We start from the raw sequence: 24,770 nt of genomic DNA on the forward strand, positions 1-24,770 counted from the left end.
AAAAGATACTGTTCATAAACACCAGTATTCTATATCTGATCTTTACATATGATTTTACCTCACAAATAGGCTACCTTTAGAATGTAAAGCAAAAGTGCTTTAAAATTTGAAGACATTTTCATTAATTTGCCAATGACAAATTTTGGTGTCAAAGTGAAATTAAAAGGGAGAATGGTTTATGTGCATGTGTTGGCTACAAATGCAGGCATCTGAAATTTCCATAGTTGCGCAATATAGGATTAGCCCACTTTTAGAACCAAAGTAATACATTTCCCAAATGTAGCTTGGTATAACTGGGAAAATCCAAGGTCGGCTCAATCCAAAGTGTATATAATGTCCTGCAGAAACAGCAGCAACTGCATTCAGCTTTGTGAAGATCTGACTTGACTGGGGTCAGCTAAAAAATAAAAGAGGTAGGGCACTGCACAAAAAGCTCTTTAGCATGTTGTTGCAAGCATTTTGTGTCTTAGATTATTTGTGAGGTGTCCTATATATTTTAATATCTAGTTGCACTCTTATGTTTCTGAGTGCAGAGATAATATTTTATCTATAGATTGTGAGCTTTTAACATTTGTGGTGAGGTAAATATTGAACTACGGATTGTCCATATGTTCAGTTTTGCAATCATGAAGCTTATCCTTGCTGTGTTGGTGTTGGTTATGGTGGTTGGGGCCCAGGCGCAATGGTACCGCTTCCCAGTAGAAGCCATTCAAGGTCACTTCTTATTTGATTTTTATCACAATTTACAACTTTGAACAACTTTTCCAAAATGCATTAATGTGTAGACACTGAGACAAAATCTTTGGGATATATTAACCACTGTTTTCACTGTTTCCTGTAGGTGCACAGGACATGTGGCGTGCTTACCAAGACATGAAGGATGCCAACTATATAGGTGCAGACAAGTATTTCCATGCACGTGGGAACTATGATGCTGCACAAAGGGGTCCTGGAGGCAAATGGGCAGCCGAAGTGATCAGGTATGTGATTTTATTGAACCACATTCCTAAAAATAAAGGTTCCAGTTAAAACCACAGGAAAACCCTAGGGGAAACTTTTGTTCTCTACATCTTTTTAAAACCATCTAAGTACTGGTGCTCTACAGAACCCAATACACTGATCTTAAAGGGATAGTTCACCCAAAAATGAAAATTCTCTCATCATTTACTCGCCTTCATGCCATCCCAGATGTGTACGATTTTATTTTCTTCTGCAGAACACAAATGAAGATTTTTAGATATCTCAGCTCTGTAGGTCAATACAAAACAAGTGAATGGTGACCAGATTTCAGAAGGTCCAAAAAGCACATAAAGGAAGCATAAAAGTAATCCATAAAACTGTAGTCGTTAAATCAACGTCTTCAGAAGCGATATGATAGGTGTGGGTGAGAAACAGATCAATATTTAAGTCCTTTTTACTACCAATATCCACCTTTGACCAGCCCCGACCAGTAGGTGGCTGAATGTGGAAGTGAAAGTGTAGATTTATAGTAAAATAAAGGACTTAAATATTGATCTGTTTCTCACCCACACCTATCATATCACTTCAAAAGATATGGATTTAACCACTGGAATCTTTTGGATTACTTTCATACTGCCTTTTGGACCTTCAAAGGTCTGGTCACCATTCACTTGCATTGTGAGGACCTACAGCGCTGCAATATTTTTTTTAAATCTTCGGTTGTGTTATACAGAAGAAATAAAGTAATACACATCTGGGATGGCATGAGGGTGAGTAAATGATGATAGAATTTTCATTTTTGGGTGAACTATCCCTTTAAGAACCTATGCTGTATAACAGCAAAGACTTTTGCCATCTCTAATGAACGATTTAACCAACTCAAGAACCCAATACAGTAAAAAATGTTTTGTTTTGTTTTTTTTTTACAAGAAAATGGTTCTTTGTTGAACAGGTATGCAAAGAACCATTAAAGAACCACTGTTTCTTATATACTGTATAAAGGTGCATGTGACATGTTGTTGTTGTTGTTTTAAATAGGGCTAATAAAAAACACACAATTATACACAGATTGTCGAGTGATTAGAATAAATTATCAAATAAATCTCATTCTGAGGAGGCACTGCTCCAAAAAATGTCACCACTTTCCTCATTTTGTTTCGAGTGACTGAAGCATCAGAAACTAAACTGTTCACGTTACAAACCACATTAATCTAGACACCCAAAAGAGCACAAGAGCAAAATACAGTGAATATTTCAAGCATAGGCCTTTATGAAAGATGAACTTTTGTTCTGATGTGTGCAGTGATGGAAGGGAGTGGGCTCAACGTCTTGCCGGCCATGGACATGAAGACTCTGAAGCAGACCAGAGGGCCAATATCCACGGGCGAAATGGTGGAGACCCCAGTGTCTTCAAACCTCCAGGATTTGAGCCTTAAAACTAAGCTGAAAAGATGACCATCAACGCAAGAGAAAACATTTTACTCTAAAATTACTCTTGCTTAAATTCTGCATATGCAGTATGAAAGCAGTTTTTACATTTCGACTACTACCTATAGTTGATAAACTACAAAGATATATGAACAAGTAATGTATTATTTACCATAATTCCTGTTTAAAAATCTTGGTCCTATTACATTGCCTTGATTTCACTTTAATGGAGTAACAGGAAAGGTTAAGTCTTGTATGTATCCAAAATATTGCAGTGATTTCAACTGATTGCTTCCATTTCTTTTCTCCAAAGAAAATAAAGTAGCCAAAGACAGCAATTGTATCGTTTGTGCAAGGTTATTTGTTTTAATCATTGGTGAAAAAAAGCTAAATATATACCTGAAATAGAAGAAATTGTCCTAGCAAAGAGCAATTCCTAACCAAATATTTTAGAGCCAAAAATAACCCCAATAATGTATAATCTCTGTAGAAGTCAGGCATGTGATCTGCTCAGCACAAAAAAAGCAGAAAAATGTACCGAGCAAGTGAGAGACAGCGAACAACCCAATTGTCACGCTGGTGTTTACACATTAATGTGAAAATGTCAATGAATAAGCATGTAATATTACATGTTCTTATGATTGTCGACCCCTCTTCACTGTGTGGCTAGTATTTCTGGATTGCGCATTTAAAAGTGTACTCAGCAATTTCTGAGAAACACTGTTGATATTCAAGCTCAACTGCCAAAACAAACACACCCCTCCCTTCAGTGCTCCTTTGGAAGCTCCGCCCACCAAATTCATGCAAGCAAGACGGTTTAATGCACACCAGCTCCAGGCACTCGCATCTCTCCTGCTACTAAATCTAACATCACAATAACAGCATACATGAGTTCTGTGAAACATATTAAAATGTACGTTACCCACCTATTGAGAAGAAAAAGAGCAACTTCTGCATCTGTCTTCAAGCCTTTTATCTCGGAGGTCTCTCCACAGCCGATGTTGGCGCGGCTCCTAGCCTTCGACTTAACATAATCCTTCTAATTTAGTTTATATTCGTCTGACCTTTTACTCTTGGTCTGTTTCTCAGCCATTTGCTCTTCATGGAGTTAAGAAAGTTCACATCAGCCAGATTTGCTGTCACTCTTCTAATGAATTTCCCTCTCGCTCTGCCCCCACCCCCCATTCTGTGCATGCGCAAGAACCACCCCCTGTTGCTGATTGGTTGGAGTAGTGTTGTGTGGATTGGTCTGTTCCACTTTGTTTTTGTCCCATGTACAGAGCCAGGACTGTGTATAAATACTACTTTTTTTTTCAGCCCACCCACAGAATGGACAGCTAGCAGACTGTGAAGAGATATTTGCAGAATTTGACAAAAAGTTTAAAGTTTTTAAAGAGAGTGGTCTCACAAAAACTCATGGCAATTTTTACTACAAGTTCAAGAAACTCATCTGAACATTTTCTGATGTCTGGACTGTATCTGCATGGTTTTATGATTATACATACAAGCGATTTGATATACTGGCAATAACCAATCCATATGTGAAGGTAAATGTCACGATTTCACTGCAAATATCACGTCAGTAACGCTGGAATAATTGCAGTTTAACAATCTCGATTTTTAGCCTGTCAGCAACAGTGGTAACAGTTCAAAGCCGTTTTATATCCCGATTTCACTTCCCACAACTTTAAAATTCCCTTATATTTGAAGTTTCTCCATGACTGAAAACCCTGTAATTTGCAATTATCTGTAGACAGCAATTAGGGCCAGAGAGTATTTAGCAGAGACGGGCCACTTCTATTAAAATGAATTGGCGAAATTGGAGCGCCCAAATAAGGAGCTCTAGTGCCCAACGGTCAACGGATGGAGAAAGGAAGTCCCGCCTTACACGTAAAAAACAAATAATAAAACAAAATCAACTTTTAGATAGACATCCCCTGCCAATCAACTCGATATCGCGCATGCGCATTAGCTATACAAGCCGGGAAATTTGCGTTTTAGCGTAATCTGAGGTGCAGCAGCACAATTTATGAAACCAGTCTCATCACATTTGACTGCTGATTTGAAATATGTTCTTTGATCGTAATCTTTATCAACCGTTTTTGAGATTTCGGTGTTCTCTCATTCAAGTAGATAAGAGCTGCACTGTCATGACTGGTAATAGCCTCCCGAGAGCGTTACAAAGATGGCCAACAGTGGACTGACTTGCTAGAGACACTTTGTTAGGGCCCTTGAGGTGATGATTGTGTATAGATTCCAATTACTCATCCATAAAGACATAAAAGTAATCCAAAAGACTCCAGTGGTTAAATCTGTCTTCAGAAGTAATATAACAGGTGTGGGTGAGAAACAGATCAATATTTAAGTCCTTTTTTTTTCACATCTGAAAGTCATATGTGGCACCTGTATAGTTTCTCTTTCACATCTGAAAGTGAAGATTTATAGTAAAAAAAGACAAGGACTTATTGGTCTGAGCCAATCTATTTTATCTAAAAAGATAATCATTTGTCTTCAGCAGAAGAAAGTTATACACATCTGGGATGGCATGGAGAGTAAATAATAGAATTGCCATTTTTTGATGAACTATCCCTTTAACATTTTAACATATATAGATATACATATATATATATATATATATATATATATATATATATAATAAAAATTAAAAGTATGGCCATTGAGGGAACAGTGATCCAGCTTTGCTGCCCCTGACCTTTCCGTTGTGGATGAGCCCTGATCTAGATGAATGCTGGTGTTTGATAGATAATTCAAATACAGTGCTCTATCTGGCCCTTTCTGTGTGATCATCTTGGAACATGAGGCTCAAACCTGTTATTGTGTATGCTGTTACAACAAACGTAATTGTCATGACCTCTAACCAACACAGCATTCACATAATGAAAAGAAAATATATTGAAAAATCAAGGAAAATGAAATGATCAAGACAGACCCCCTTTTTTTTTTTTTTTAATAATACGTTTTATTTTGGTCCCGAGAAGACAAGATTAGTCAAAGAGTCCGAATCCCATGTCGTCATCGGATTCTTCAGACTCCTCTTTCTTCTCTTCTTTCTTCTCCTCCACTGTAGAGGGACAAGAGAGAAAGACGTTAGATCCAACCTTACAGGATCTACAGGGGACCACTGTGCAACATTCCACATCAACCCTTGATTAGTTCACATTCAGTTGATCAGTTGCAGAGTACAAATTCATTAATTGTGTTAGACTGACAAGAAAAAGGAGAATAACAAAGGCCCTGTAAGATTAAGAGTGCATGTAAGTTTAGTTTGACTCAGGGCTTAAAGCTGTGCATTAATACTACAAAAAAAAAAAACAAAAAAAAAAAATTCCAACACTGTCAATAATTTCATTTGAAAATATCCGGAATAGGGATGTGCAAAACCCCACAGGTTTTAAATTTGTCAGTGAGTTCAATGAGTGACTAGATATGTGAAGCTCTGTTAAATCAGTCTGGTTTCAGGTTCACCTGACCCTGATCAGATGAGTTTCTTAAAGTGGGCTGAGTGGAAGGGTCTTCAACAATGCTCATGATGGGACATCCAAAAAATACAGCGATAGCAAAAAAAAAAAAAAAGTTGGGATGGGTCACTATGGTCAACTGTACATCAAAGAAGGGCATTTCCAACAGTGATGTTTGCATTCGCAGAAACGGTATATCAAGCACACTAAAAAGCGAGAAGGAAAAACTAACCTGCAGGGGCGGCAGTAGATCCTCCAGCGGTTGGTGCGGCAGAGCTGGAAACTGCCACAGCACCACCTGACGGCACACTGGCCAGTTTACTGAAACCTGTTAGAAAGCGACAAACACTGAAGCTTTGTTCAGACTAGAATAGCCTTTCATAACTAAAGGCCAAAGTATATTTCAGTTATCCATGTTGCTGTTTGCTCGGCACACAGTTATGCGTTTGGGGTGGGCAATAGGACCAAAATCTTTTTTCACGATACGATTAATATTTGCCATAACAATATATATCACGATATAGTAATTTGTAAACCCTTATTTTTTTTTATCCCCTTTTCTCCCCAATTTGGCATGCCCAATTCCCACTGCTTACTAGGTCCTCGTGGTGGTGCGGTTACTCACCTCAATCTGGGTGGCGGAGGACAAGTCTCAGTTGCCTCCGCTTCTGAGATAGTCAATCCGCATCTTATCACGTGGCTCACTGTGCATGACATTGCGGAGACTCACAGCATGTGGCGGCTCATGCTATTCCCCGCGATCCACGCACAACTTACCACGCGCCCCGTTGAGAGCGAGAACCACTAATCGTGACCACGAGGAGGTTACCCCATGTGACTCTACCTTCCCTAGCAACTGGGCCAATTTGGTTGCTTAAGAGACCTGGCTGGAGTCACTTGGCACACCCTGGACTTGGCACACCCTGGATTCGAACTCGCGACTCCAGGGGTGGTAGTCAGCGTCAATACTCGCTGAGCTACCCAGGCCCCAATAATAAATACTTTTTAAAATGAAAACTACATCCTCTTATATAATTTTCTCTTTATTTACTCATTAAAACCGTCAAAGTTAAAAAATAAAATAAACACCGTTTTAAATCAACCTTACCATAATACTCAATTTCACATTATGCCACATTTCAGTCTGATATGTTATTGACCAACATTATTATAAATTTTTACGCAAGAAATTTAAGATCTTTTCAAAGCGAAGTCACAAAGAAAATATTACAATTTTAGCAAAAAATTAAGAAAATAACGTATCTTGCAGAAAACCCATTTCATATATATTTAGAAGACAGAATTAATGCGGAGCACACTTTTGGCTTTCATAATATTCTAGCGAACTTCACTTGTGATTATCATCGAGCGACAGTTTGCAGATTAACATTTTCTAATCCGTGCTGGCTTTTGTGAACCCACACCACAGATGTTGCACCTGTTTTAATAACAAGCTCCCCTTAATTTTCTTGACTTTTCTTTTGATCATATCAGCAATAATTCATCAAATGGAGAGAAGTACAAATGTGCGATGTAGTCAAGCGCAACCTGGCATTTTAAAAAGATGATCCAGGAGTCTAGATCACTGTTATGCTGTCCTGGCAGAGTGTCAGATCTCAATGGACTGCTGCATCCTCCGCTACAGAGCACACAGAATCAGCCCACAAAATCAGAATCGCAAAGTATCAGCGGCACGTTTGCGCCGTTGCCTGATCTGCATAATTCCTTTAGTGAATCTGCCGTTAAACCAGCGTGCACAAATAACTGGCAATTTTACCAGCCGCAACTCACTCCCCTGCTCAAGCCTGGTTTCAGTCTCACGTGAAGCATGCCCACTGATAGATACGACTATCGATTTACACTTAATATTGTCGCCGCGATATAAACCGTCATTTGCGCGCCACAAATTTCGATTTGTGGCACGCATCAGACTTTCGACATGCTGACAAATATGCCTGCTATTGACTGTACCAAAAGAGTATCACAAAACAGTGTAAGTGCTCATGCATCGAATGCGTTCAAATTCGCTCGCGGTCAAAAGAGTATACTCAAAGGCGAAACAGTCGATCGGACACGATCCGACCCAAAAAGCAGAAAAACTAAGTATACCCGGGCCTTAACTCCAGTTCAGTGGTTCCCCCTTGGGATCAAATGTGATCTCATTCCACATCTGTACTCAGTACACATCCACCACCCACCTATTAAAGAAACCATCCACACATGAAAATTCTGTCATTATTACCCTCATATCACTCGAACCCCCCCCCACAGAACACAAATGAGAATTCTGAAAAACCCGGAATATTCCGGGTTCAAAACAAGTTAAGCTCAATCAACAGCACTTGTGGCATAATGTTGATTACCACAAAAATTAACTTCAACTCATCCCTCCTTTTCTTTAAAAAAAAGCTAAAACTGAGATTACAGTGAGGCACTTACAATGGAAGTGAATGAGGCCAATATTCAGGGTTTAAAGGCAGAAATTTGAAGCTTTTAATTTTATAAAATCACGCATTCATTCTTCTGTTAAAACGCAAGTATTATTTGAGCTATGTTATTTTATTTTAATCATTTTTAGTCATTTTAGGGATTCAGGGTTTGTAGACATTTCATCATCATGGCAACGAAGTTGTAAAATTTGCTATAACTTTACACAAAAGTTTAGTAAGTGATTATTACACAAAAATCATTTTAACAGGGATATTGTTTACATCTTGTAGCTATACGTATTTTAACGTTAAAAATTTGGCCCCCCCTTTCACTTCCATTGTAAGTGCCTCACTGGAACTCAGATTTATGCTTTATTTAAAGAAAAGGAGGGACAAGTCTTAAGTAATTTTTGTGGTAATTAACATTATGCCATAAATGCTGCCGATTGAGCTTAACTTGTATTGAACCCGGAATATTCCTTTAAGGTCCACAATTGTCAAGCTCCAAAAAGGACAAAAATAAATGCAGTAAAAGCATCATAAAAGTAGCCAACAAGGTTTGTGGTCTTCTGAGATCGTATGGCTGCTGATAGACTCTCAACATTGAGTTGTAGAACTCTTGAGTGCAATGGCTTGGAAGTCACGGAATAACGGCACCACAAACGAGTCCTACAAAGGGGCGGGTTCCCGCAGTACCCGACGGGTGAACCGCTAATATTTTATGTAATGGGTGGAAAATTATATACATTTGTCATTTGTGGTGCGGGAATCAATAGACACAGGCGGACTGCAGGTCAAATAGCCAAGGCTATTTTTTTATAATGTCAAACAATGTTTATTGTTTATATTAACAGTTTAAAATCAGTCGCACCAAAATATCACCAGCACATTAGTTTCAACACACGAGGGGACCGGGTTTTGGACCATTGCTACCCTCCGTTCCGGGATGGCTACAAATCCCTCCCCCGCCCACCATTTGGCAAATCGGACCACTCTTCCATTCTGCTTCTGCCCGCTTACAGGCAGAAATTGAAACAGGAAGCACCCACCCTCAGAACGATCCAGTGCTGGTCGGACCAATCAGACTCTACGCTACAAGACTGTTTTGATCGCACGGACTGGGAGATGTTCCGGTCCGCCTCTGATGACGACATCGAGCTTTACGCTGATAGCGTAATGTGTTTCATCAGAACGTGCATAGAGGAAGTGATTCCGACCAGAACTGCGCGAATCTATCCGAATCAGAAGCCGTGGATCAATAGCGATGTTCGTGCGGCACTTAATGTGCGGACCTCCGCTTTTAATTCCGGGAACGTGGAGGAGCATAAACAAGCCAGTTATGCCCTCCGAAAAACTATCAAAACAGCAAAACGCCAGTACAGGAGCAAGACTGAAGGACAGTTTAACACCACCAACTCCAGAAGCATGTGGCAGGGAATTAACATCATCACGGACTTTAAAGGGAATAAAAACTCCGCCATGAACACCGCTGCCTCTCTACCGGATGAGCTAAATACTTTTTATGCTCGTTTCGAGGGAAATAACACCGCCCTCGCGGAGAGAGCTCTCACTGCCGAAGCTACAGAGGTTAGTTCACTCTCCGTCTCTGTAGCGGATGTAACCCGATCCTTCCGACGGGTGAATATCCGCAAAGCCGCGGGTCCAGATGGCATTCCGGGCCGCGTCATCAGAGCGTGCGCGAACCAGCTGGCTGGTGTTTTTACGGACATTTTCAACCTTTCCCTCTCTTTGTCTGTAGTCCCCACATGCTTTAAAACATCCACCATTGTGCCTGTTCCAAAACAATCAAAAATAACTTGTTTAAATGACTGGCGTCCTGTTGCTCTGACCCCCATCATCAGCAAATGTTTTGAGAGACTAATCAGAGATTACATCTGCTCTGTATTACCACTCAATCTTGACCCGCTGCAGTTTGCATACCGCAACAACCGCTCCACTGATGATGCCATTGCATCTACAATACACACTGCTCTCTCCCACCTGGAAAAAAAGAACACTTATGTGAGAATGCTGTTTGTAGACTACAGCTCAGCATTCAACACCATAGTGCCCTCCAAGCTAGATGAGAAACTCCGGGCTCTGGGCTTAAACAGCTCGCTGTGCAGCTGGATCCTGGACTTCCTGTCAAGCAGACGCCAGGTGGTTAGAATAGGCAGCAACATCTCCTCATCACTGACCCTCAACACTGGAGCCCCACAGGGCTGTGTTCTCAGCCCACTACTGTATTCCCTGTACACACATGACTGTGTGGCAACACATAACTCCAATGCCATCATTAAGTTTGCTGATGACACGACGGTGGTAGGTCTGATCACTGACAATGATGAAACAGCCTACAGAGAGGAGGTGCACACTCTGACACACTGGTGTCAGGAGCACAACCTCTCCCTCAACGTCAGTAAGACAAAGGAGCTTGTGGTGGACTTAAGAAGAAAAGACAGAGAACACAGTCCAATCACCATCAATGGAGCACCAGTGGAGAGAGTCAGCAGCTTCAAGTTCCTGGGTGTCCACATCACTGAGGAACTCACATGGTCCGTCCACACTGAAGTCGTTGTGAAGAAGGCTCATCAGCGCCTCTTCTTCCTGAGACGGCTGAGGAAGTTTGGAATGAACCGCCACATCCTCACACGGTTCTACACCTGCACTGTGGAGAGCATCCTGACTGGCTGTATCTCCGCCTGGTACGGCAATAGCACCGCCCACAACCGCAAAGCACTGCAAAGGGTGGTGCGAACTGCCAAACACATCATCGGAGGTGAGCTTCCCTCCCTCCAGGAAATATATACAAGGCGGTGTGTGAAAAAAGCTCGGAGGATCATCAGAGACTCCAGCCACCCGAGCCATGGGCTGTTCTCACTGCTACCATCAGGTAGGCGGTATCGCAGCATCAGGACCCGCACCAGCCGACTCCATGATAGCTTCTTCCCCCAAGCAATCAGACTTCTGAACTCTTGATCTCCCACGATCAAAATACATCAGCCCTGCACTTTATTACTCTTTTATCTCACACCGGACTGTCAAATTATATTATTATTATTATATTATATTCTCTCTTAATAACTGACTATCAACCGACAGCCTGAATGTCAATACAGTACAATACTGTACATTCTATATATATATATATATATATATATATATATATATATATATATATATATATATATACACTTTTTTATATATATATATTAATTTTTAATTTTTATTGAATAATGTGTATCTATATAGTATCTATATAGTAAAAAACAAAAAAACAAAAACAGCATATTGTATACTGTACAGTGTATGTTATTATTTGTATATTGTTGAGTGTAATTATGTATAACAGATGTTTAAATTGTGTTGTGTTAATTTGATGTTTTAAGTTGAGTGTAATTATGTGTATAACAGATGCTTAAATTGTGTTAATTTGATGTTTTAAGTTGAGTTTAATTATGTATAACAGATGTTTAAATTGCGTTGTGTTAATTTGATGTTATTGTAAATTGGTATATGTCTCATCACTGTCACGACTGCTATGTTGATCGGAACTGCACCCAAGAATTTCACACACCATTGCACTTGTGTATATGGCTGTGTGACAATAAAGTGATTTGATTTGATTATTTTATATTTTTACACCTTTTGTGCCTTTCAAATGTATCAAGTCACCTCTGTCTGTGATTAGGTCTAGGGTCTACATGACGCATGTAATAGCCGTGCTGTGCTGGAGCACTCCATAAACTCCCTCATATCACATACGCTGATGCATTGCGAATCGTTATGATGGAACTAGAAGACGTGTAAAGAAAACTCACCATTGGAAATTGCAAGGTAGTCCATAATTCGTTGTCTAAAATCAAGTCCGAAGTTTGGGAGAAATTTGGAGTATGTAGACAAAAGTTCTGCATTGTTTACACTATGGACGCACTTTCTGTTAATTGGAACCACAACATTATGTAATGTGTCTATTTTTCTTAAATGCTCCAACTCAGAGTGCCTAATGTTAATTTGATAGCTTGTGTGATGTTAGCAAATAAACAATGTTTGTCTACCTGATGTAGTAGGTTTATTTGAATGCGGGTGCTGTTCTGATCGGTCTATGTTAAATGGGTCGGGTACAGAATTAAATTTGTGCTATTGTCGGAAAACAGGTCGGGTGTTCTGTTAAGTGCTGCGGATGCGTGTTTACAAAAGACCCGTGCAGGACTCTGCTACAAACTGTTTTTATCTCAAAGTGAAGATTCTTCAAAATTATTTTTGTGTTCAAGACAAACAAAAAAACAATGAGAGCATGTAAACAAGGAACATTTTCATTTTTGGATTAAGTATTCCATAAAAAAAAAACAAAAAAAACAGCAGCTTACCTTGGGCAATCACTTCCTCTACATTTTTGCCATTGAGCTCTGAGACTACCTACAATAAAGGCAGATAAGATCAAATAAGCAGCAAAATAAGCACAATTTCTAGTTACGCCAACAGACAGTTTCTCACACCAATTGAGAGTCTGTAAACGGCTTCATAAGGCCAAATAGTTTTACCCTGTCCATGCGGGTGTTGTCAGCCTCAATGCCGACACTCTCCAGGATCTTCTTGATGTCACCAGTGCTTGGGCTCTCTTTGCCTCCAAGGGCAGCAAGAAGATAAGCAGCCACGTAACGCATCTTAGGAGAAATTGATACAGTTACACAAGTACTCAAACTGTGAAACGGCAACCACATATATACACAATATATACAAGTGTTAAATACACCAGCAGTTCTCGACTGGTGGGTCATGGGTGATGCTAAATATAAAATAAACCAACCACATCATTGTGTGTTTTGTTAGGACTACAATACATTTCACTTGTAACAAACCAAATCTATTACATTTTACTTTTAAGTTTGTGGCATGTTAATCATTTTGCATATTATTGGGGCATGCATCTTAAGTTAATACATATTAATGTTCGGTTATAAGAAAATGTTCAGCTTTTGTACAATAATTTGAGTACAGTGTTGAGTCACCACTTGATGTCCAATGTAAAATGAATGTCCAAAGCAAACTGAACTTCTGATACATACTATTCTAAACTATGTCTATTCAAAGGAATCCATTAAAAAGCCTACATTCTGAATTACAACTACAAACTTGAGATTTTGGAAACCCTAAACGTTTAACCCTTGTGCGACCTTCGAAACATTTCTGTCTTATTTTATTTTTTCAATCATTTTGGCTGTTAACCAAAGGTGTGTATTTTTGATGTTTCAACCTCAGTTCCTATAATACATCTATAATACACTGTGTACACAAAATAGTTACACTCAGGACCTTCAGGACAAAAATGTAAATTTTTTATATTTTCCACCAGATGGCGCCATTTTTCAAATGTTTAGTCTATGGAGCAAATACACTATATTGCCAAAAGTATTCGCTCACCCATCCAAATAATTGAATTCAGGTGTTCCAATCACTTCCATGGCCACAGGTGTATAAAATGAAGCACCTAGGCATGCAGACTGCTTCTACAAACATTTGTGAAAGAATGGGCTCTCAGGAGCTCAGTGAATTCCAGCATGGTTACTGTGATAGGATGCCACCTTTGCAACAAGTCCAGTCGTGAAATTTCCTCACTACTAAATATTCCACAGTCAACTGTCAGTGGTATTATAACAAAGTGGAAGCAATTGGGAATGACAGCAACTCAGCCACGAAGTGGTAGGCCACGTAAAATGACAGAGCGGGGTCAGCGGATGCTGAGGCGCATAGTGCGCAGAGGTCGCCAACTTTCTGCAGAGTCAATCGCTACAGACCTCCAAAGTTCATGTGGCCTTCAGATTAGCTCAAGAACAGTGCGTAGAGAGCTTCATGGAATGGGTTTCCATGGCCGAGCAGCTGCATCCAAGCCATACATCACCAAGTGCAATGCAAAGCGTCGGATGCAGTGGTGTAAAGCACGCCGCCACTGGACTCTAGAGCAGTGGAGACGCGTTCTCTGGAGTGACGAATCACGCTTCTCCATCTGGCAATCTGATGGACGAGTCTGGGTTTGGCGATTGCCAGGAGAACGGTACTTGTCTGACTGCATTGTGCCAACTGTGAAGTTTGGTGGAGGGGGGATTATGGTGTGGGGTTTTTTTTCAGGAGCTGGGCTTGGCCCCTTAGTTCCAGTGAAAGGAACTCTGAATGCTTCAGCATACCAAGAGATTTTGGACAATTCCATGCTCCCAACTTTGTGGGAACAGTTTGGGGATGGCCCCTTCCTGTTCCAACATGACTGCGCACCAGTGCACAAAGCTAGGTCCATAAAGACATGGATGAGCGAGTTTGGTGTGGAAGAACTTGACTGGCCTGCACAGAGTCCTGACCTCAACCCGATAGAGCACCTTTGGGATGAATTAGAGCGAAGACTGCGAGCCAGGCCTTCTCGTCCAACATCAGTGTCTGACCTCACAAATGCGCTTCTGGAAGAATGGTCAAAAATTCCCATAAACACACTCCTAAACCTTGTGGAAAGCCTTCCCAGAAGAGTTGAAGCTGTTATAGCTGCAAAGGGTGGGCCGACGTCATATTAAACCCTATGGATTAAGAATGGGATATCGCTTAAGTTCATATGCGTCTAAAGGCAGATGAGCTAATACTTTTGGCAATTTGGCTTTGTATATGTGTATTGAGAAATTGTGTGTATGTGTAAAAACAACAGTGGCATTATATAAACAAACTGGCATTTAAAGGGTTAAAATCCTGAAAATGAATATTTGGTAGTTATGATCAGGACTGATGTTGGTCAAAAAAAGTCAGTGAAGGTGGAAAATAATATTAATATATAATATAATGGCAGTTTTTTGACACGTACATTTTTGTCCTCTTAAGGTACTGAGTATTGTTTTTTCTTTAAATACGACACTGCACAAAAAATATATTATAGTGCATCAAAATCAATGTTGTTGCTTATCACTGACATATCCCAGACTGATTTAAAAAAAAAATCCCCTTAGCATTTAATAAATGGAAAATAATTCATTTCGTGTGTCGTTTTTTTGTTTTGTTTTTCATAAAAAACAAGTGACATTATATAAATAAACTGACATTTAAAGGGTTAAAATCCTGAAAACGAATGAATATTTGGTAGTTATGATCAGGACTGATGTTGTATAAAAAAATGAACTAATTGGAAGTAGAAAATAATAATATATAGTATTATGACAGTTTTATTAACGCTGACATTTTTATCCTCCAAGGATCTCTGAGTAACTTTTTTAAATTGACGCACAAGGGTTAAACAAGGGTTAAACGGAGCTCTTCTGCTGCCAAAGACATGCATACTAGTAGTATGAATGAGTGATAATAATGTTCAGAAAACCACATGGCAGAATCTGCTACTGCTAGCTGCCTGTAAATCAATCAGAACCTTTATTAGTACATCGCCCTGTGAAAGATGAAGATCTGACGGTCTTGATTGTTTCGAATCAATGCATTTGTCTCTGGTTTGCCACCTATCTGTGTTTGTTAAATCAGTGTTTTTATTCACTCACTTTGCGGAGAGAGGGAGTCTCGGGTGTTCACTAGCGGGCTAGCTCAGGCGGAAAGGAAGCGGAAAGGCGGCGAAAACCGGAAATGCGACGTGGTTGATGAGGTCACATGCGATGAGCCAATTGAGAGGTCGAAACGCACGTCGATCACCTGGGCGGGGGCGGAGTCTGTCTCTGTCTGTTCGAGATTAAAGACCTGGGGCCGGATTCACAGTTAATTACAATATAAAATAAATAATAATAATTAAAAAAAAAATGCACATAAAAAAATGACATTTTTAACATATGTTTTAAGAAACTATTCTATTCTATTCTATTCTATGATATAAATAAGAAAAAAAAAAAAAAAAATTTTTTTTTTAATAAAAAAAAAAAAAAAAAACGGCCAGCAGAGGTCGTTGTTTATCATCATATAAACCAAAATGACTGTCTGATGTCCTAGTGTGGAATAGATTTCTACTAAGCGCCTCTCGGGCACCCGCTTTCCTTTAATTAAGGATTTATAAGGTAAATAGGGGAGACTGGGCCTAGTTGTCACAATTTAACCCCCAGTGAATATTTCTCAGGGTGTAATTCAGTCAGTTTCTGTATAGTCAAAAACCTTAAAGTCTCGGCCACGAAACAAACAAACAAACAAACATTCAAAAAACGTATGGAATGTTTTCACCCTTATTGCCCAGTAAAAAATATACAGTTCTTTGAACATACTTTAAAGGATATTTCACCCAAAAATTAAAATTCTGTCATAATTTACTCACCCTCATATTGTTCAACACCTATATGAATTTATTTCCTCCATGGAACACAAAGAGAGATTAGACAGACTGTTAGCTTTAGTCACCATTCACTTTCATTGCATCTATCCTTTCAGTGAAAGTGAATGGTGACTGAGGCTAAATTTCTGCCTAGTATCTCCTTTTGTGTTCCACGGAAGAAAGAAAGTCGTACAGGTTTAGAACAACATGAGAGTGAATAAATGATAACAACATTTTCAAGTCAGGTGTCACAGTGGGAACCTGCCATTAAATAGCCTTTTATAGGCTTTTCAGCTTAAATCTAAACAGGGGGAAAAAAATATGAAGCCCAAAAATATTCATGAAACAGAGAAAATGTTGTTTTGACATTGTGATTAACGAATTATATAAAATAATAATAATAATAATAATAATAATAATAAAAACATGACTTCGCCTGACCTGGCATTCTGCCTAACATCTTATTTTGTGTTTTACGGAGAAAATAAAATAATATGGGGTTGGAACAGCATGAGGCTGAGTAAATGATGAAATCTTTTTCATTTTTGGTGGAACTGTTCCTTTTATTTGACTGTGTGAGTGTGTCAGTGGTAAAAATCATCATGAAATGGTCTCTGACAGACACAGAGCTTTGTGTGAATGTTAGTGATATATACAGACCATCAGGCTGTCTAATATGTCAATATCAGATTAGGTGGACTGTAGAAAACATGTGACAGATGAGTTAAAAAGGACTGTGAGAAATGTTAAAGTAATAGTTCAAACAAAAATGAAAATTGTGTCATCATTTACTGACGTTCTTGTGAGTCTTTCTTCTATTTCTACTTCTATTTCTGTTTCTTCTAACATTAAAGGAGACATTTTGAAGAATCTTTTCGCAGCTCTTTTCCATAAAATGACAGGTAAGATTTGCGAAATAGATAGAAAGCCTTAATTTTTTCTTAATTTAATTCAGCATTAGCATTTCTATCACAATCTCACAAATCTTTTGCAGTTCCTTTATGAAACCCAAGAGGTTCCCTGCCCTGTTAGGGTAACACTGATTTGTAATTACCCAAGATACAGTGAATGAATGCATGTCATTGCATTAGATAGCACAGTATTAAACCATGTGGCATTTATTCTCAAGACATATAGTATAAAACACAATTTTAAATGATAAAACGAGATATTTTGATCAAAATGAAGACAAAAATTATTTAGATGCTTTTTGGATAGTTAATGTAAACCTGCTCTGCTAGGACACCTGTGTGAACATGAAGAGAACTGACTTTCTACATTGTGAATAGAAAAGAGAGAATACTGACGACTCAGTGGGACTCATCCGGGCTCTGCTCCAATCTTATTTTTCCTCCCATGTCTTTTCTCCCTCTGTCCTCTTTGAACACCCTCATTTACTTTCACTCTCTCATCCCTTGTACATTAGCAGCCTCTGTTCCTGTAAGTTTTATCAGTGGTTGGTATTGGGTTTCTGAACATAAACTCTCAATGGGATGCAATGTAGGGACTGCCTGTAGATTCAGGATAAATTTGAGTCTGGTGGCTTTGGCTCCATTTTGTTTGACCCATCACTCAGCAGGCTTGTTTTAGCTGTACACTGTAAAACATGATAGCCCCATTAAGTTATGTTAACTTATTTCTTATCTTTAACTCCAATTGTCATGACAAGTTTTGGATACTGAACTCAAGTTTAGAAGTTTTCAAAAAATTCAACTTAAAGTAATCCATTGTCTTGACTACTTGTGAGTTTTGTCTGGGTTTTCAATGTTCATTTAACTCATGTCTGTAAGTTCTAAGCTGAAAAAGGGGAAGAGGGAGGAGGAGGAGGAGGAGGGGTGATAATGAGCGGGAAATACAGAGACGTTGCCGCCTTTTTGAGTGAGCTAGAGTAGCTGATTTTCTGTTGAGTAACACGAAGGCGGCGAGGAGGTGGATTTGTATTTTTTAATTTGTGTTGATAAAATGTAATAACGTTGCCACTTTCTTGCGTGGTGAAAAGTTCAGCACATTGACCGTGCTCTGCGAATGTGACTACACCAGTTCTGTAAAACATTGGAGAAACCTGGATATTATTTTGATGAAATGGATGTTTTTACAACCAGTCTTTATTAGAACCTGTTGTCCTACTAGGAATGAATTCCCAAGCCAATGTTAAAGCTTGTGTAACATTGTTCTTGTTAAAATCAGTTTTATATTTTTGAGCAGATAAGTTGAAAGTTCATTCAGTGTAAATAAGGAAACTGGCAGACTTGCCATTATTAGTCAAGACGAGAATAAATGTAAGAATTTTTTTTTTTTAAACATTAGTGCTCTCAACTTAAAATGGCAATTGATATGAATATAGTTTAAGTTATCTTAACTTGAAAGTTTGAGTTGAAATAGTGAGGAATTGTATGTTTATTTGTCAAGATAAAGTGCATTTTTTTTAACTGATAATGTAACATAGTAAGTTGTTTTAACTCAGAGTAACTGATAATTAGTTAAACAACTTGTAAAACATAACTATCCAAGTTGAAACAAAGGTTATCTTCAAGTTGAGTTTACTCACGTTTTTAAGGCAGCAAGTGAACTTTCGTTTCTAAGTTTAACCAACTTGAAATGTTTTACAGTGAAGTGCACAGAATAAAAAGCTTCAGAGGCTTTGGAATTTAAAGAAAACCCTATTCAATAATAGTGCTTCTAGAAAAGGTATTTTGAGGGAAAAGCAAATTGACAGATGAAGACATTTCTGTTTGTCCTTTTTTTCATTTTAAAGAGCTGTTTTAATGGAAGGGCCACAAATCCCAAGTTGTCAGTCATGAGTTATAGATTAGACAATAATAAAAAATAAAAAAAATTATCAGCCACCAATGTTGCAGGCATATGTTTCAGTTTGCTGGCATATTTTTAGGCTACTAATAAGATTAAATGGACTATTAATGGAAAAAAGTCAACAAATGTCAAAAACAAATGGAAAGCTGTGGTGTGGCTTAGATAGTAGCGAATCTTAATTGGCACTTTACATTAACAGGGCACAAAATGGTGTCCCCACTACTTTTTTGAAAGTAATAATGGCATAAATCCCCTGTTCTTTTGAGGGAGAACTATTAGATGTTTTAGATTAATTTTATACAGCATAAAATTAACATAGCATGAAAGTAACCAGTTTTAAGCACATCACATGTCTGTAATTTCGTTGTCGACTGCTTTTTGTCAAGATCAACTATTCAACCATTACCATAGTTACTGTACAAAGAAATTATAAAAGAAATATTTATTCTTTATTCTGTTCGAACACTGGATTGATTCTGATTGGCTGGAATGTGTGCGTTAAAAATAGTTTAATGCACAGGTAGTTCCAGTCAGTTTTAATCAATGTTCTATATTAATGCACCTATTGTGCTGTTCTCTGAGACACTGAGAGAGTTTAATGCATCTGTTCAAACCACCTCTGTGTATGATTGTAGTGTATCAGATCTCAGAGCCTCACATCACAAAACACAACATCATCAAGTCATGCAATGCCATTTTTAAATAAACTGTGAAGCTCTGCATGAAAAAAACAAACAAACAAACAAACAAACAAACAGACGAGACACCAGTGTTCATAAGCCCTGTATTTATGAATTTGAAATGCACCTGCATTTTCCCCTCAAAAACACCCGTAAGGCTTGTAAGGAAAGTATGGTTTGACATTCAGCTATGTTTTGCACAGATGGGGAGAGAAAGAATCCAGGACCTATCAAAGGCATCTTACACTGTTTGTCAAGACAATTTAAATTGTAATATGATAAAAATCATCTAATATTTCTGCGCTGCTCAGCACATATTAGAAGGCACCGCTTGATAACGCATTGCTGACTAAAGCACTGAATGCAGACTGTTTTATTGAACGCAGCCTGTTGCTGTTTAGTAGTTAGATTTCATTCTTAATTCAGCCAATCGTGCAGCATTAATGGATACCATACCTCTGTCTCAGAGGCCAAAATCTGCAGGTGGATGGGTTTCCCCTGTAATCATGTAAGTGCCACTTTTACTACTATCACATCCACAACACCAGTTTTCCCTCATTAATGTAGAAAGTTTGTGTGCATGCAACTATGAGTATGAGTGTACTTTTTGGAAATTCACTAACGTTTTGCAGCTTTCTTGCATGTCTTTATATAACCAGGTCAAATTGACACGAGGGTCTACGAAGGGACTTTTTTTTATAGCTTTCTTTTAAAAAACATAAAATTAGTCATTTTTACATCATCAGGTTCAGATCACCTCCATAGAGGATGTCATGAAGTTTCAGGCCGAAAAGTTAAAGTTCAATTGATGCAAATCAGTGTTTAAATCTAAAACGGGTCAAATTGACCCGGAAGGTCCTTCAAGGGTTAAGCACCTCTTTTCACTGGTATTTTGTTTCAATTTAACAAATTTTAACTTTAAAGTTTCAAGGCTATTTTGTACCATGTTCATGGAAAGTACCAATTTTTCTTGTGGATTACTGAGCATTCATCACCCCAGAGAGATCCTTTTACAGAAAAAAAAAAAAAGTCTAAGAAGACCCTTTCATTATCATAGTATTTTTTTTTTTTTTTTTCTTCCACTATGCTGCATTTTCACTAATGGATATTTGTACAGGCCAGACTGTATGTGAGCAGCTTTGATGGAGTCTGCCGTAGGTCTGTGCTGCTGTCAGATTCAGTCTTTGATCCTGCATACTGCTGCTCTGAAGTGTCCAAGAGTTCACTGTCACATTGAAGTCCAGAAAACATTGTGATGTTTATAGTGTAGTCAGTAGTTGCCATGGTTGCAGAAACACACATTTTATCCTTTGTTTATGCATGAGTGCTCAAAAAAGATACGCATGAAACAAACAAATGTTTAAATGTACCCTCACACTCACACCCCACAGACACATGCAGAAAGAAACTCATTTGGACACACACAACAATAAAGTGGACCCCTTAAGTGTGCACACACAAACACATTTGGGCAAATGTTTCGAGAACTATAGAGGAAACGTACAAGTTCATCTAAGAGGGAAAACTGATTATATAATCTAAACCCTGTGGTGGACTAATGAAACTCTGACTGTTCAAATGCTGCGTTGAAAATGTGTGACTGTTGATTTGTTTTTAATTGATTTTCAGTAATCTTCCTCTTACTATCATTCCAAAGGTATGGTAATGGTGAGCTTCTTTATGACTTTTTTAGGCATCGCAATGTTACTTCAGAGAGGAGGCAGTCAACCTACCTGAAGTCCTGCTCTGTTCCTGTGTCTTCTCTCTGGCCTTGATGGACTTCCTTGCTTATTAAATGCCCATACTGGAGCAGTAAAAGAAACTAGTTGGACTTTAGTATCAACAACAACTTACCTAAGTTCGATCATGTTTTTTTTTTTTGACACATTTGAAAAATATGTGCAAATACAATACAATGAGACTGAAAGATACAGTAGCTGGTCTGTCACATTGATCACCTTCTCTTGATTTGTCAATGGCTTACAAGAAGATCAGGTGAGTTTTATCAAAAGGGAAATGGGTTATAATTACTGTATAAAGTACAAATGAACATTTTATACCTTAAAGGCCCTGGCATACATTGCCCACACTCCGCTGTGGGAGGTGTTTAGAGGAGCATTTCAATATGAGGATGAACAAGACTACATGCAGGGGTGTTATGCACCTATTTTTTTAGGGGGCACCATGGTCAGCCACCAATCTTTTTTTGTGTGCAAAAATGTCAAATATACAACAAACAAGGCACCAAAGCATTATGATAAACATCTCAACTAACAACAAATCAAAGTTAGGTTCCAAGGCTTTCTACTAAATTAAATAATTTAGTGGCATTCTTCTTCTTAATACATCTCAATGAACTAAAAAACAATTGTACTTCATAAAAATAAATAAAATGACTGGAAAGCCACTGCTTTCTTTAAACATGAAGAAAAGAGTTTAAAGACACCACTAAACCTGTAAAATGCATTTTAGCACCAAAGTAAATGAACAGCGACCGATTAAACAAAAACATAATCATAATCTATATTAGACTAAAAAAAAACTGATTGACTGTTCCACAGAGATCACACATAGTTGGCAAACGCTAACTGCTCTGAAGTTGATGCAATTAATTCGTTTTTATTTCCGTAACACCACACTTTCCTTTGATGCTCGAACTTCCCTGTGCATGAGTGTGATTTCCAAAGCAACCACGGGACGCTGCACATAGGAACATATAGGACTGACAGAATGCTGAATTTAGACATGTGAATAAAGATTTCTGCCACAGACATTCTTTTTTCATGCAATAATGATTTTATTTAATTATGGACAGTACAAATATGTTTTTGGAAGTTCAAATAATCCATTAAAAATCCTCTTGGCTCAAAAATCTATGGGGGAACGTGCCTTCTCAGTCTATGGGCATGACACCTCTGACTACATCTAAAACCTTTACTAATGTGACATTAAAATATGTTATCAATGCCTCAGATTCCTTTTGTAGACTAATTAAACAAACAAACAAACAAACAATTAAACAAACAAACAAAAAAAAAATCTTGACATATTCTTGGAAAATGTCTTTCCACGAATGATCATACAGATGTAGGTAAGTTTGCACCAGCTCGCTAATAACTCTGCACACCACTGTGTTCATGTTGACTGCAGAGCTCCAGGTCACACCTACCGATGACAGTAATGCAATACCTCCAATCTCTGAAAATAAAGGTATTGCACGATGCTCGGAAGATGACGTTTAAGCAAACAAAACTGACATGCTCAACAGGTGTTCAGTTGTCACCAGAGACTTCTCCTAGCAACCAAACTGATAAACATTGCTGCAGTACTAGCATTTGTTGCACTGTTGTACAATTATATAAAAAAAAGTCTATTAAAGACTATTATTAAAAACCTGTATGATGGAAAGTGACACTGAGGATATAATATTGAGGAAAACCTATAAACTGATTCCTAGCTGAATCAATATTCCCAAGAAAACATTTGTTTGAAACATTCCAGCTCGAGAAATAACAAATGAAGAATGATCTGGAATACTTTTTTTAAGAAATTGCCAGTGTTTCGGTACCAGGGGATATAAAATTGTTCTGCACACAAGGAATGACCCACCACACCAAGTACAGCTATTCCTAAATTACAATTTAAATAATAGATAATAAAAATAACATTTATGTGGCCTTTAAAGACAATGCTTTCCCAAAATAAAGGGACGATGTTTTCTTTCCTACAATGGATTAATGTGTACCATGTTTTCTCAGCCTGCCAGCTAAACTCATCAATGGAGGCATTGCTGGATTGATTGGCGTTACTTGTACATTTCCAATTGATTTGTCTAAAATGCGCCTCCAAAACCAGCAAAACTGATTTCGCATCTACAGTAGCATGTATGTTTTATGCCTCTGTCACTGTTTGTGTGACCTGTTCCTGATTAATAGATGTGCTTATGGACTTTTGTTTGTGGATGTGTTTGATTTACAGGTCTGACTGTCTTATAAAAAACATCCAATCAGAGGGGTTCTTTGGAATATACAGAGGTACAGTGCTATATTATGTCAAGGCGAGTATGTGTGAGTACTGTATGTTGGTTTTAGATCATTTCGTTCATGGTTAGAAAAGCTCTATCTTCCATTCCTTTTTCTTCTCAGTATCCCCTCTCTTTTCATGTCTTTTATTCACTCTTTCATTTCGCTAGGAGCTCCTCCCTCTCTCTCTCTCTCTCTCTCTCTCTCTCTCTCTCTCATATATATATATATATATATATATATATATATAGACCTATATATTACACAGCTCTGTGCAGTACTTGATTTTGATTGGTCAGTCGTAGCATTCTGTGGTCAAATATGTTTTTACATTGACCGCTAAACTGTAAAACTGACCGCTGCCCAAGGCAACCAATTTCCCCTCGTATTATACAACAGTCTGCTTCTCACATAATAAAACAATTTCAATTTAAAACAAGTTCATGTCCATTTGTTCATTTATTTGCCATGTAGCCATGTAATAAGTGGGAAAATATACAGTCAGCCAGCAGTGATCAGGTCTTGTCACTCTGAAGGGGTTAATAAATATACTGTATACTGTAAATAAATAGTATATCTTTGGGTAGGGTTATTTTTGAAAGTAAATTTCCATCCAGACACATACCTTAAAATCTTGACTACAAAAAACATAAAAATAAATAAATAATAATGAACAGTAACTGCACAAA

General features: G+C 38.2%; 2 protein-coding genes across 10 annotated transcripts in view; one reads left to right on the forward strand and one right to left on the reverse strand.

Moving 5' to 3' along the window:
- Window positions 1-15,912, reverse strand: part of LOC127443966 (60S acidic ribosomal protein P2-like) — a 67,808-nt gene extending 51,896 nt beyond the window's left edge. For 5 of the 9 annotated variants that reach the window (XM_051703612.1, XM_051703401.1, XM_051703694.1 and 2 more), the window contains exons 1-3: window positions 15,817-15,861; window positions 12,841-12,963; window positions 12,667-12,715 (exon numbers count right to left, since the gene is read on the reverse strand). In XM_051703612.1, coding sequence (XP_051559572.1) covers window positions 12,667-12,715; window positions 12,841-12,963 — 172 coding nt within the window. In that variant the 5' untranslated portion in view covers window positions 15,817-15,861. Of the gene's footprint in view, window positions 1-5,342; window positions 5,471-6,099; window positions 6,196-12,666; window positions 12,716-12,840; window positions 12,964-15,816 lie in introns of those variants that run through there. The other 4 variants (XM_051703322.1, XM_051703240.1, XM_051703161.1 and 1 more) reach the window with 2 other exon arrangements.
- Window positions 286-2,726, forward strand: LOC127443585 (amyloid protein A-like). Its single transcript, XM_051702297.1, has 4 exons — window positions 286-413; window positions 617-714; window positions 842-980; window positions 2,264-2,726. Exons 2-4 carry the CDS (start codon window positions 627-629, stop codon window positions 2,394-2,396), a joined length of 360 nt encoding a protein of 119 aa, XP_051558257.1. The 5' UTR covers window positions 286-413; window positions 617-626; the 3' UTR covers window positions 2,397-2,726.
- Window positions 15,913-24,770: the final 8,858 nt, after the last annotated feature.

Source organism: Myxocyprinus asiaticus, chromosome 1 (assembly GCF_019703515.2).
Source record: "Myxocyprinus asiaticus isolate MX2 ecotype Aquarium Trade chromosome 1, UBuf_Myxa_2, whole genome shotgun sequence".
NCBI lineage: Eukaryota > Metazoa > Chordata > Actinopteri > Cypriniformes > Catostomidae > Myxocyprinus > Myxocyprinus asiaticus.